Here is a 15,243-nt window from a genome sequence, read left to right on the forward strand (position 1 = left end):
GAATTCTGGTATTACAGGTATATAGGTTTAATGCATACACTGCTGGCGAATATACTGGATAAAGAGCATAGCAATTAACTTTGGATTTGACTGGTAGTAAAAGAGAGAACAATATTAAATCTTAAGTAACTGGAAAGCATAAGACAGTATATGTTAATATTTACACATGTTTTATGATGTGCTAGATCTATATTGGTTTAAATAAATTGTAATGTACATAACTGAATACTTACACAATTGTCTTTTTATTCGTTTTAACACATTTTTAAAAATATTTATTTAAAGCATTTCAACTTAGTAACCAAATATGTGTTTTTATTCTTATGAACCATATTTTGATTTTATAGTTATGGTAAAAAGTGAAAAGCGTCATTAACAGCTAGTTAACAGCTTAGGTCGGGGCGTTGGAGGTCACGGGTTCGAACCACACTGTGGGAGCGTTCTTTGGATCTCCCCCACAGACGCCCAGGAAACGGACTCGAGAGCGTCGCAAATAAGCTTTCTATGCGATCGAGCTTGGATAAAAAAGTTTAAAAAATAGCTAGAAAGATTTAAAACAACGTCAACGGTTTATGTCGCTCAGATATCAAGGTCACGTATGAGTTTCACTCGAGCGAGCATATTTCTCCACCGTATTACTCTTAGGTATATCGAATATTCACTTATTTATTATGTCTGAATTAGAAATAGCCTCTTGAGGGTGGATTTAAATCATTCGATGTTTGGTGTTTTTGCTTGCAGAGGAAATACTGCGTTCTAATTCAGCCTTCTGGTTCTCTCCCGACGGCTCGTATATCCTTTACGCCTCTTTTGACGACAGAGATGTGATGACGTACGAAATTGCGATGTATGACGTCACGGGTGACGAATTCGGCAGAACTGAACATCTTGCCTATCCGAAGGTGAAGATTTTGGAAATTCAAACAACATATGTTTAAAAAAATAAGTTTGCGGTTTGGACGAAAGAGGCTTTAAGTCGTCTGGTTTGCTTTCAAGTTTCGTGTGTGTACCAGTTGAATCAATATTTAAATATCAGCCAATATTGTTCTTTAGTTAAACAATACAAATTAATTCCTACTAATAAATTTGAGGTTTTGCGTAAATTCGATCTACATCAATTATTATTCTGTGTCGCTTATTTCATGACAAATACTTAACGTTAACTTACGCTATTTTTATAGCAAACGACTGTTCACAGACTATTATTAGCAATTTTCCGTTTAATGGGCACTTAATACATATCTACATATTACAGTTTTATATCCAGTAGGGATAAAGATATACATATTTCATAGTAAAAACACTCTTTTATTAATATTTCGCCCAAACGGGCTTTATCAAAGTTTACAAATACGAATTCACTACATAGTTATAACTGTTGTATACACCAATAAAGTAAATGTTTACTTTATTGGTGTATACAACAGTTATAACTATGTAGTGAATTCGTATTTGTAAACTTTGATAAAGCCCGTTTGGGCGAAATATTAATAAAAGAGTGTTTTTACTATGAAATACATATTACAGGGTAACATTTCACAGAACAGGTAATCACGTGATAGTCAAGATGGCGACGTCATGCCGAGACAGTTTATTTTCTCCGTGTTTTACCCTGTACCACTTGTGTTTATTTTTCAAATGACGCTGACTTTCCAGCCATATCAATAAATAGCTGATAAGCGTTTATTTAGTATTTAAATTTGCTTTATATCTAGACTATGATCCCCGCACATTTTCTAAGTGGAGCCCTAATTAGGTCATCCTGTTAAGAAATTTCACAGCGAGTAAAGTCGTGATATATAGTGAATATTACTACTAAATAAACGCCAGCAACTTTCTTGCTTATATTGCTGGAAAGGCAGTGGAATTAGACACAATAATACAAGTAATAACGGGTATAAAACGGCGAAAAATGCCTGCCTCGGAATGGACGTCGCCATCTTGATAATCCCGTCTGTTTCATATCACCTTCCGTATACATGAGTGTTAGCATTCATTATTTGGGACTTTGTTTTCAGCCAGGAACGCCGAATCCGAAGGTTGTGCTAAAGGTCGTCCATTTAATTTCTAACGCAACATCAACGATTCCGGTTCCAACTGAGCTCAAAAACATGTAAATAGTATTACTCATGTTAATAAGATGTATCATGCCTATACAAACCAATGCCTCAATAAGTTGCCTTCAAAGGTTTAAATAGACCATGCTGTTAAAGTTTTACTATTGTTGTTGGGTTTGTTTTTTTAAATAGTTAATAAACGGATTAATAACATTACATATATTGATTAAACAATGCTGTGTGTCAGTTGCAAAACGAATCACCATTACGAATCATCAACGGTTATTAAACCACTACAAATTGACATGACAATTTACTACTTAACCAAAACAGCACAGAATACGGACATGACGTTATAATCGCGAAATGTATTCAGTCACTTATCTACTTGTGCTTATATTGTATTTTTATGCAAATCAAAGTAAATAACAAGCCATGATAATAGCGTCTTGATTTCAGCGATTACTACTTCACTGCCGTCACGTGGCAGGATGAAAGTCACGTGCTGGTCACGTGGATGAATCGTGCGCAGAACATGTCAATTTTATCACTATGCGAGGCTAATGGAGCCTCGTGCAAAAAGGTAGTTTATTACATGTTGGCCCTAGCTATTACTGAACAGATATTTTATATTTGACATTCACAACTTAGGTGTTCTCTAACAGCCACAACGCGTGTGTCTAAGAGTTTGTAGAAAAAGTGATGATGTTTTGTTTAGAAAAAAAACGCCGTTAAAGAATTTATGAAAACACTTTTGAAATTATAATCTGCAAAGCTCCGCGATCAACGATCATCTTTGGTTGCAGCGATATTAAACGTTCAATTTCAAAGAAACAAATTCTTATAATTTTGCAACCTCTGGATTTTCTATTAGTTTTTGTATGGGTTTCAAGGTGCACTTGTGTGTAATATTTCAACTCGACTTCGCTGTAAACATCGATGAAATGCTTCCAAAAATACTTCAATCATACAGTAACATAATACACGTTAATGAACCTGGCGTATTGTATATAATCTGTTAAATATAGTTTACATATTTGCTGTCTAAACTGTGTTTACGTATGCAATTGTATTGTTGCCGACTACGGAGTAGTTGCTTCTTTGCCGCTACATTCACAAAGAACATAAATATATATATATGAATAAATATAAACATGATTGCAATCAAGCATAAAACGGAAACGTTTTTACGTCGTTGGATATGATCGAATCGCTTTAGTTTTATTAAAATATGTCAATGGCAGTATTGCATTTTTAAATAGATTATCAATATCATATATTCTTTATGTGTTTTACAAAAATGATGTAATTTACTTCCCATGTAGGGTCGCGGTTTTACATACACTTTTCAGGTGTTTTGTATTCCAGAATTTGAGAGTGGAATCACCAACGGGTTGGGTCGACCTGGTAAGAAATTACTTATTCTTAAATTATTAATAAATGAAATTCTGCTTAATATATACCTATTGCTTATATAGGCACAATTAAATATTTGAGTGTGTCTTATGTAACCCGCCATTATTGTTAAGCTGCGTCAAGGTGTGTTATTTCATATGATAACGCCAATATTCTTTAATTTACGACATTAAAGGCGCACACACAGATATTACAATGTCATCACCTCGCCGTAATTACCCTTACGCTGAACGTTATGCATGTATATATTAAAGAACCTTCATGACCAATAAATGTTTTGTTGACTGCAATCCGGCTGAATATGGCTTAATACAGAATAAAAAAAATAAAGGTTATTTATCTAGATTCATTAACAATAATCTCGTTAAACAACTGCAATAACACAACTGAGTATAACTATAACAAATGATTCAATGGTGTTATGTTATTGACGCATTATTTCCACAAATGTATATTTCTAGGTGTACTATTTCATAGGTGTCTTATTGTTAACCAAACAAAACATACAGCACCACTGGCAAACAACTATAAACAGCGAAAGACAATAATTTGACAATTATTTTAGCTCCTTGCAGTTTGCGCATGCTATTCAGGAACGGCACTTTCCATCTAAATTAAATTTTTGCTTAGAAGAGACTTTCTTAAATGGAAACAAGCTGAGAGAATCGTTCCTGATTAGCCTGTGACGATTGCATATGCTAATTTGAAACGACACTGAAAGAACCTGCATTTAGCTCAGTTTTCCCATAGCGAGCCTCATTTTTATTTCTACACAGTTTCGCCCCGTGGTGTTCAAGCCGGATGGTAGCAAGTACTTCCTGCTCTTGTCGCAAACCGACGGCGCAGCCGGCAGCTTTCAGCACATCGCCATGGTTGACTCAGACAGCGACATTACGGTGTTATATTCATATCTTTATTAAATATAGCAACCTTGAAATTCCGGAAAAACTACCGGTATATAAATTATTGTAACAGTTTATTCAATCTTGAAAGCACGAGACAAACTACATAAACATACAAGGACACTTACTACACCACAATTATACAGATAACAAATTATTTATTTCAAAAATGAATTATTGTTGATATTATTTATTAAAGAATATTATTACTAGGGTCACCGACGTGGAATGGTATGTTCAGTGCACAGAATTGGAAGAATAAACCTTAATAAAAGAAAGTGATTGAATATGTGTCGAACCTTTCCGAACCCAATTGCTTGAAGAGAATCAGAAACTGAGCATCGTGTCGATGATTACAGTTAATAGATCCTAACATGTGTATGATCTCTGAGGTGCTAGTTCCGATGACCCTAATTGGTTTATTATTTAATTGTTTTCACATACTTATTCAAACTAATTATTGCATGGGCTTGAGTAAAATGTGACTAATATAAGCTTAATAACAAGCAAGCATTGCCAATAAAATAAACGAAGAACTGACTTTATTTTATTAAATGGTAAATTCGCAAGTTATATGAGAAATGAACGTTTCGGGGGAAGGCGCAACGCACATATTAGTCTTTTAATCAAAATTAAGAGATATATCTGACTTACAACCGGGTTACGATTCATTTAACAAAGGGGATTTGTAGCCAATAGTGTGAAGGAATTCTCTTCAATTAGACCATGCACTGCAAGTATTCATTAACGTGGATCTAGTGGTGGGATAACGCAGCAAAATCTTATGGACTATTGACAAAGATCAAAGCAATTGTTTGACAGCTAAACCGAAAACTTGACGTACTGTTTTTTGCATAAACCGGACACAACAGAGTATAAACAAGCGTATTCACCAAATACCCTTTTAACTATTCTATAACCATAAAGCATAACGTAGCCGGGTGGTGGAAAGTGTGCAGCCTATTTGGGACTCGAACACGGGGCCTCCCGTTACCATGCGAGTGCTCTCCTAACTGAGCTAACCGTGTCGCAAAATATCTTTCCACCAATCACGACGAAGCAAATGAATTTAAGCGGGATTGATGAAAAGATGTTAACCGGTACTAGCTCAGTTGTAGCCGTGTATGCGGGAGGTCCCTGGTTCGAGTCCGGCTACACTACTAAGACCATAACCTTATTTTGGCTTTAGTTATTACGTTTAACCTATTATAAACATTGGCAACATATTTCTGTGAATGCGCACTTCATGATTCGACATGATTCACTGTGTATAAACAAAATGAATGTATAACAGTTTTGCCAATGATGATGGCAGTAATTTCAACAATAAAATCGTTTGGGATAAACATGTAAATGGGCCGTGATCTATGAAAAGGGGGTTTAATTAATGTGCGTTTAGTGTCGTCCCAGATTAGCCTGTGCCGTCCACAAAGGCTAAACAGGGACGACACCTTTCACTCTTATGGTATTTTTCGTTTACAAAAAGTGCCTGCTTAGCAAAAATCCAGTTAAGGCGGAGAGTGTCGTCCATGATTAACACTTTACGCTCATGCCTTTAACCCATTTTTCACATAGCACGGCACAAATGTATTTCGGATTTATGTTTTACATTATCAGGTCGTGGATAAAGTTATTGTGTAAATATTAATAATGAACATACAATACAGTGTACTTTAAAGTTTTTATCGATGTATGACTGTTTTTGTATCAGGTATTATACAAAGCTTAAACTATACTTAGTATCGTCAGAGTGTACATGTTTGCGATGTGTAAATATTCGAAATAATGTGTTGAAAAATTAAAGACATATAGCTGGGAAAGTATAACAATGTTTTCGAATACCGAGTAAAGTCAAGCCCAATTCTTTTTCATGTCCTTTGTTTCATTTTCAGGGAACATTTAGCGATGGTTCCAAAACATTTATAACAGCAGGACAGTGGGATGTATTTGACATTGTAGGATACGACAACAGCCTCGAGCAAATGTAAGATATTGATATTCGCTAAACTTCGCTTGTCTAGCTGATGTTTTTCTTTATCCTGTATGTTTTTAAAATGAACATGAATATTTGATTGATATACGATAATGAAAATTCAATAACGAAAACAAAAGAAATATCTAGTTCAGTATACGATATTTATATGTAAGCAAATATCGAACACGTGCCAGCTCTTTGCCCGATATTTGCTACGTTTCAAATACCCAATTCATGGCTGGGTATTTTACCTTGATTTGAATTTTGCATTAGTTCATATACTTGATTCCGGACTATATGTACGATGTGTATCTTTGCTACTGATCGTATAACTGATATCCCAGTAAAGTGAGTGATGCTTGCTCGACATTCGCAATAGTTCAAATACAAAATGCTAGGAATTCGTCAGAACCTCGGTATTGAATTTTCTACACTCAATACCTATTTCCTAACTAACGTAATGGACTTGTTCATAATACGGTAGTCTTTGTTTCTTGGTTTTCAATCTTTGAGACTCCACGAAACAAAACTACGCTAAAAGATTAATGCGTATAGAAACGAAATGTTCTCAAAATTATGCAAAGCAGTCTGAATATGGTGTAAGACTTAAACCATACTATCTTTATATGTGTATTATATAAAATATATATGCGTTTTGTATAAACTATAATCTGAAAATTGTTGATCACTTTAACATCGCTGTTCATCGTCGCAATGCAACGAGATAAATGTTTATCATATAAGCAATGTAATGAGAAAACTGGGTCTAATGCATGTGCGTTAAGTGTCGTCCCAGATTAGCAGGCGCAGTCTGCACAGGTTAAGCAGGGACAACACTTTCCGCTGTTTGGTATTTGCCATTTAAAGTTGCTCTCTTCTAAAGAAAATTCAATGCAAGCGGAAAATGTCGAACCTGATTAGCCCGTGCGGACTGCATTTGCTACTATGGGACGACACTTTACGCACTTGCATTAAGCACAGTTTTCCCAGTACAAGGCTCAATTGTAATTGTAGATATTTTACTGCTACCAATATGGACGACCCAACGGAGAAGCATTTATATAGGTAAGTGTACATTACATTCCACTGCTTTTTTATGTTCTATTTTATTTGTGTTTGTTCCGCTACAAAAGTTTTTTTTAATGATTCAACTTACATTCATAATTGTTCCGATATAAGCATTCTTTATGTCGATAATCAATCGACTGTCGTGGTTATCGCATGTGGTTGCCTTATGAGTTACGGCTGAATAAAAATTAGCTTTGCGTTTGAAAAACGGGGCTTAATGCATGTGATAAAGCGTCATCTTAGATTAGATGCAGTCCACACAGGATTATCCGGGATGACACTTTCTGTAAAGACTGCATTTTCGTGAAGCGGATACTTCATTCAAATAAGCAATCCTAAAAGTGCATTTTTGTTTAGATGAGACCCTTGAAACAAACAAGCCTATGAATTGAGTGTGAGTGCGCATTGCACAAGCTAATCTAGAACGACATTTTATGTAAATGCATTAAGCCCTGTTTTCATAAAATCGCGGCAAATGAAAATTTGGAACTTATTTTTGAGGATATAGAGAATAACAGGTTTCTGTCCCATCGTTTTGTAATATATCAGGCGAGGCTTAAAATAATATAACGGCGAGGCTTGCCGAGCCGTTATTTTATTCGTGCCGAGCCTGATATATTACAAAACGATGGGACAGTAACCTGTTTTTCTGTTTATCATACCACAGTTTCCTAAAAATCTGCAAAACAATCCATTTTTATATTTAAAAATTGTACGGATCCCCGCTGATTTTGCTGATCCAGCTTTTACACGTTGACATACATGTAGCAACGGCGTTCGAAAAGACGACGCGAATAATCGCTTTTTTTAAACATCGTATAGAGAAAAAAAAAGTTGTTTGCACTACGAATGGGAAGATTACACCCGCTTAAATTATAAACGTCTTGAATTGGAGATCAGGAATAAACTGCAGCGACAAATAAAATCGAAGAACACACTTCACCGAAAATAGATTGGAAACGCCATTTTGAGATGATGGTGTCAATATTGACATAAGGCGATGATAAGCGTGTTAAATCGTTTGTTTAAATAGTTGAGGAAAAGCATACAGCTATCATTTGTCTTGACTTTTTGTGCAACACTTGCGAGTGCAATGACTTTATCGATATTTAAAGGGGCCTTTTCACAGATTTTGGCATTTTTTAACTTATTCATTAAAAGCTTTATATCGATAAATGTAAACATTGGGTCGTAAAAGCTCCAGTAAAAAATCAAGAATAAAATTAAAAAAGGAAAAGAACATTGCCCGGACCAGGTTTCGAACCAGTGACCCCTGGAGTCCTGCCAGAGTCCTGAAGTAAAAACGCTTTATCCTACTGAGCTATTCCGCCGTGTACACATACTGAACGTATTGTATACCTTATATAAGCAATCTTCGTAAAATTTAACGACAAAAACAGAACTCTCCAAATTATTCAATCGTTTCGCGTTGCAACGCTTTATAATTTTTAGGTTTTAAAATCGTCAGAAGATGCATATAATGGCTATATTAGACCATGGTAAATGTTCAGTATTACTGTTTCCTCACAAATATCATAACTAAAACGAAAATTTGCGAATCTGAAACAACTTTTTTCAATTTTGTCAATTTACCAAAGCGTGAAAAGATCCCTTTAAGATGTATTGTCCTATTGATGACGTCATTTAACTTCTGTAGTGCGGGCTGTGGTATTTTTTTTAAATAAACGGTTTTGTGATTTATTACTTTAAACTAGAATAAAATATGTACGTTCTTGGTATCTTACTGTTTATTTTGTTAAACCTTATTCACGATGATAGAAATTGTTGACTCTATTGCATATCCCACGTAACTCCAAACACTGACTGATATAAGAACTTCCTGTTGACCATGATATAAACAAATATATCAGGCAACGTGATATCGGGCAGATATCAATGCGGTGGTATGATAAATAATTGTACATTGTATAAAAGGTTTATACCAAAGTTGAAGCATCTATTTGACTTTAAAGATATGTAACTATACTGGAGCGCAATAAATAAGTTATCATTCATAGTTATTCATACTATTCACACTTATATTAAGATACGTTCGGCAGTAAACACTCTTTGATTTTTTTCAGATATATAAGAATTGTTATATATTTTAAATGCTTGTACTTGTAGAGCGACGGTTCAAAAAGACAGCCCTGACTTCAAATCGATTAAATGCTTGTCTTGTGACGTCTCGGACGACTGCCTGTACGTCGACGCTACGTTTACGTCGTCTGGAAAATACTACATACTTGCCTGCAAAGGACCAGGGATTCCTATCTACTATCTTTACTCCACTGAAAATGGATTAGGTACGCCGGTTATAGATTATAAATGAAACCAAAAAGTTTAAATTTGATCTTAAAACACGCTTTTGTTTAAAGAATGTATGCCTGTTTATGCAAATGCCGAAACGGAAGTGTTTAACTTGTTTATGTCTGTTTCGTACATTGTAGTTAGCTAATTTTAGTGCATATCACAACCAGGAACCAAACAGTGTTTTGCAAGTGCATGCGCATCGAACCTGTTTCATGCGAAAAAGTGACTTATATCATTTAAGGCCAACTGACCTTAAGACCAGCCTGTGAATTCGCACTGGCTGGTAAGGAGCTAGTGTACTGTCCGCCATTGAAACCATGCAACCTGGTGTGATTTAATAGCTGACAGCTTAGCTCACGACCAGTCTGCGAGATTTTTAAGGCTGGTCTGGAGCTACGCTGGTAGCATATGAAAAACGACACATTTTCGCATGATATGGCTCATTTTGATAAACGTCCTCTGATAACAGTGACAGTCCTCGAGGACAACGCGGACTTGCGGACCAAACTGGACGACTATTCGTTGGCTGTGGCGGAGTTCCTTAAGCTTCCCATCGACAAAGAGGAGACCGATCGTACGTATGATTCTCTGTAAAGTCGTGGCCTTGGTGACATCGCGATCGTACGTATGATTCTCTGAAAAGTCGTGGCATTGGTGACATCGCGATCGTATGTACGATTCTATGATAAGTCTCGGTGACATCGCGATCATATGTATGATTCTATGTTAAGTCGTGGCTTTGGTGACATCTCGAACGTAGGTTTGATTTACTGTAACGTCGTGGCCTTGGTTTCATCGCGATCGTATGCATTTTTCTTTGTAAAGTCGTGGCCTTGGTTGCATCGCGATCGTGTGCATTTTTCTATGTAAAGTCGTAGCCTTGGTGAAATCGCGATCGTACGTATGATTTTATGTACAGTCGTGGCCTTGGTGGCATCTCGATCGTATGTTTGATTCTATGCTTAGTCGTGGCATTGGTGACATCGCGATCGTACGTATGATTTTCTGTACAGTCGTATCCTTGGTGACATCTCGATCGTAGGTATGATTCTATGTAAAGTCGAAGCCCTGGTTGCATCGCGATCGTATGCATTTTTCTATGTTAAGTCGCGGCCTTGATGAGATCTCGATGGTTCTCAGTTAAGTCGTGACCTTGGTGACGTCACTATCGAATGTATGATCCTCAGTTAAGTCGTGGCCTTGGTTACATCGCCATCGTATGTAGGATTCTCTGTTAAGTCGTGGCATTGGTGACATCGCGATCGTATGTACGATTCTATGTTAAGTCGTGACCTTAGTGACATCGCGATGGTAGTATGATTATATGTTAAGTCGTGGCCTTGGTGACATCTCGATCGTAGGTTTGATTCTCTGTAAAGTCGAGGCATTGGTTGCGTCGCGATCGTATGCATTTTTCTTTGTAAAGTCGTGGTTTTGGTTGCATCGCGATCGTATGCATTTTTCCATGTAAAGTCGTGGCCTAGGTGATATCGCGATCGTATGTATTTTTCTATGTTAAGTCGTAGCCTTGGTGATATCGCGATCGTACGTATGTCACTCTGTACAGTCGTGGCCTTGGTGACATCTCGAACGTACGTATTATTCTATGTAAAGTCGTGGCCTTGGTTGCATCGCGATCGTATGCATTTTTCTATGTACAGTTCTGACCTAGGTGACATCGCGATTGTACGTATGATTCTCTGTAAAGTCGTGGCCTTGGTGACATCTCGATCGTACGTACATGTATGATTCTCTGTTAAGTCGTTGCCTTGGTGACATCGCTATCGTATGTATGATTCTCTGTTAAGTCGTGGCCTTGGTGACATCGCGATCTTAGGATTGATTAATTGAATACGTTTTTATAAACTTTACTGTGTAATGAGTAACTTTTGAAGCATGCAGTAACTCCAAATGTCGCACTAGCCGCTAGTTAAAATCAAGGCTATTTTATTCAAGGACATTTATTCACTATCTCATCTACTTAAAACAGCGTTTGATGAAAATAATGTTGTTTTTATATGCATGAAAAAGGGGGAATTGTAATAGCTCCATGTTGTTTTCCGTTTGTTTGCAGACATGTGGGTCAAGGCTCTATTACCTCCAGTACTTAGGAAAGAAGAAATAACGACATACAACATTTTATTTAAAGTGTAAGTTGATGTTTGCCTTTAGAATAAATCAGTTGCTTGATTCACTGTAAGTATACTTGTTTTCATAACACCTGTTTGAAATCTTTAAAAGTGAGTTAATCGACGATTGACATTATTGCAAGTAGTACGTATAATCAATGTGTGTTTGTAAGCAATATGTGTGGTACACAGTAAAAAAGTGTAATCTATTTTACTTCAGAAATGGTTCGCCTGGTACGCAGCTCGTCACCAAGGAGTTTAATATCGGATGGGAGCAGTACCTGTGCAGTTGCCATAGCGTCATTGTTGTGTTTGTTGATGGGCGTGGTTCTGGGGGGCGTGGCAACAGGTGGATGCATGCCGTGTATAAACAGCTGGGCCAACTTGAGGCGGATGATATAATTACCGCTGCTAAGTAGGTCGTTCAATATCATTATTTATAATAATTTAAAAATATTCTAAACAAAATTAATATTTACTTAGTTAATGAATACGTAATATTTTAAGTAAAAATTCATGTTGATGACTTTGATGTTAACGTATTAATAAATAAACTATTTCTACAGCAGAGTAAATTCGATTGGTTAGACAGGTAGGCAAACAAAAACATCGCCATTTAGTTGTCATGCTATATAATTGTAAGTTTGTTAAAAAGCGTGGACATGTTCTGCTTATACCCTTCTAATTCGTGTAAAGAAAGTGTATCATATGTGCTTCATTTGAACATTAACTCTATTTTACCGCAACAACTAACGGCATTAAATCATTTTTAATGATATTCAAATAGTATTATTTTATTAAATTGATGTTTCAATCAATAAGCGCTTTTCCTATTTAATATCACTAACACACAAGCCGCGCTGTTGTGTAAATATTAAATCAACTGTAATAAGATAATGATATTCATTCAGCAAATAACATTTATTGTTTATTTACATTTTCAGTCATTTTAACAACCTACATTATGTGAACGAAAATACCACTGTATGGGGCGCAGTAAGTATATGCTTGTCTCGCGGAAACCTTGAAAACAAAACGATCCATAATGTCTGAATTTTATATACTAATGTTTGGAATTCGGCTGAGTAATAGATTCTACTGCCGACTTTCAACAGACACTTATACAAATTGTTTTATGTTATTTGACACACAGCAGAAAATCAAATCAACATACTGACACCGATGCATATTGAAAAAACCACAATTTAAAACAATTTAAATTGCTTCGAAAAATACCATCCGTAGTTGGTCGACATGTCTTTGATCATTTAAACACAAATGTTGTCACTGTAAGTAACTATTAACCGCGTCATGCGAAAATGGTTTTATTCCATATCCTGACTAGCCTACACAATCTCAATTAAGTCAATAAATATTTCGTTTTCTCATTTACGGATCGCAGGCTTGGCTGGAGGTACTCGGGTTTCATATGACATCCATTTTCGAATGACGCGCATCAGTTAAACTGCATGTAAACGTCGGTTGTTCTAAATTGAAACTGGTTTTTTACAGTCCTATGGAGGGTTTCTGACGGCTTCCGTTATAGCGCGCGCATCGAATGCGTTCCGATGCGGTATGGCTGTTTCCCCGGTAACAGATTGGCGTTACTATGGTAAAACTCTCATTTATAAATCGTCCATTATAATTGTCGTGCTAAAATACGTTTGGTAAATGTATGCCATTTTATTCAGGATGAACACATGTTGTGACATTTTAAACCGTGTAATTGAAAACAAAAGTGTTATACACGGGATTTGATCCCCTGCTCAGGAGCGTTTTCTAGACGTCCCCTTAATGCTCCAATGATTGGTTTCACCCTGGAAATAGACTCGAGAGTTTCTCAATAAATCTTGAGCTTCCATACAAATGAGTAGATAAATAAGTGCTAATACATGATGAAAAAATGCGCTGATACAAGTATCCCCAAGTGTATATAATGTACAATATGAATAGAATATCCGCTTAACAGACATGTGTTTTCGTGACTCGCTAATTCAATAAACAATCACTCACTGACTGTTCTGAACGTACGCGTTAAGGGTATTTATGCTAACTGGTATAACAAAGCAGTCGGAGTTCATGGTATAACATATGCACAGACTGCATGAACTGTCATGAAGTACATTTATGAGTACAGATTATATTGCTTGGTTACCTAATCTTAATATTGCCAATCATTCACCATTTCATTGAACAGATTGTTTTTAGATTCCGTTTTTACTGAGCGTTACATGGGTCTGCCTACAGCCAACGATAATTTAGGAGGTTATAACGTAAGTGTTTTATTTATCTAAATCGGTGTCTGTGTTTGTAAGATATTATTTCGCTTGTGCATTAAACAACGTGTAAACTGATATACGGTGTAAACAGTTTTTTATACAAATACCAGATTTTCATGTCATATGTCAATTGATCTAAATAAAATGTGTATAGAAAGTGATAACATAAATTGCAAAATTGTACATGAAAGCATTTTCACGTTTTTGAGACGCCATGTTGTTTCTGAAAGACGTTTAAGAAAGTTTACATATTTGTTCTTGTTATAAGTGTTTGTTTCCATAATAATCATCAAATGATCAACATTAACGCAATACTGTTATGGTAGAAGATATCAGAATAAGTATGGATACTAAATACGTATGCTTAAAATTGGTATGCACGATTTTTATATGTGTTAAATTGTAATATATTGATAAAAATATGTGACAATAACACAAAACAGGAAAGAAAACTTATACATTGAAGACGAATTTCATAAAATATAGCAAAGACAAATTAGCGCCCCGAGCCGATTGTGACAAAGATATTTCGTACATAATTTCCTACAATAACCGAAGCATTCGACTTTTTATTATGATCGGAGTTAGTGTTCGTGTGTCGTATGAATAGATATCGTAGCACGAAATTAAAATGATCTGTAAAACTAAGTTTAGATTCACATCGTATATGCATGGTATACATGCTGGCGAATTCGACTGTACAGACATTTTCGATTGCAGAATTAAATATCTGGCTTAATTCGCATTTTCCCACAAATGTTCTACTTAACTTTTATTTTAATGTATATTGAAATATATGTATAATAAGTTTTTTTACACATTTTATATAAATTCATAAATATTTGACAAAATCGTGCATACCCACTTTAAGTTATGGCATTTGCCGTAAAACTTCAGTTCAACGAAACTAAACGAAACTCGGACGTCTTGTCTATTCTGGATATTGTCCAGTATAAAGGGAAATAACTCATTTGAAAATCTTTAGTGTTGCACAAGCATAAATGTGTGACAATTGAATTTTAGAACCAAACGCTTGTTTGCTGATAAGCAATTGTTTATTTTAGTAGAATACCTTTAAGAATTCAGAACTTATTGCGTAGATAT

General features: G+C 35.7%; 1 protein-coding gene across 1 annotated transcript in view; it reads left to right on the forward strand.

The window, feature by feature from the left end:
- LOC127849106 (dipeptidyl peptidase 4-like) overlaps positions 1-15,243 on the forward strand; it is a 41,356-nt gene that overhangs the window by 23,465 nt on the left and 2,648 nt on the right. The window contains exons 9-22 of the mRNA XM_052381827.1: positions 742-902; positions 2,019-2,113; positions 2,517-2,640; positions 3,426-3,464; positions 4,250-4,369; positions 6,268-6,359; positions 7,365-7,415; positions 9,546-9,724; positions 10,201-10,305; positions 11,806-11,881; positions 12,081-12,275; positions 12,805-12,856; positions 13,373-13,472; positions 14,069-14,133. Coding sequence (XP_052237787.1) covers positions 742-902; positions 2,019-2,113; positions 2,517-2,640; positions 3,426-3,464; positions 4,250-4,369; positions 6,268-6,359; positions 7,365-7,415; positions 9,546-9,724; positions 10,201-10,305; positions 11,806-11,881; positions 12,081-12,275; positions 12,805-12,856; positions 13,373-13,472; positions 14,069-14,133 — 1,454 coding nt within the window. The remainder of the gene's footprint in view (positions 1-741; positions 903-2,018; positions 2,114-2,516; positions 2,641-3,425; positions 3,465-4,249; positions 4,370-6,267; positions 6,360-7,364; positions 7,416-9,545; positions 9,725-10,200; positions 10,306-11,805; positions 11,882-12,080; positions 12,276-12,804; positions 12,857-13,372; positions 13,473-14,068; positions 14,134-15,243) is intronic.

This window comes from Dreissena polymorpha, chromosome 10 (assembly GCF_020536995.1).
Source record: "Dreissena polymorpha isolate Duluth1 chromosome 10, UMN_Dpol_1.0, whole genome shotgun sequence".
Classification (NCBI taxonomy): domain Eukaryota; kingdom Metazoa; phylum Mollusca; class Bivalvia; order Myida; family Dreissenidae; genus Dreissena; species Dreissena polymorpha.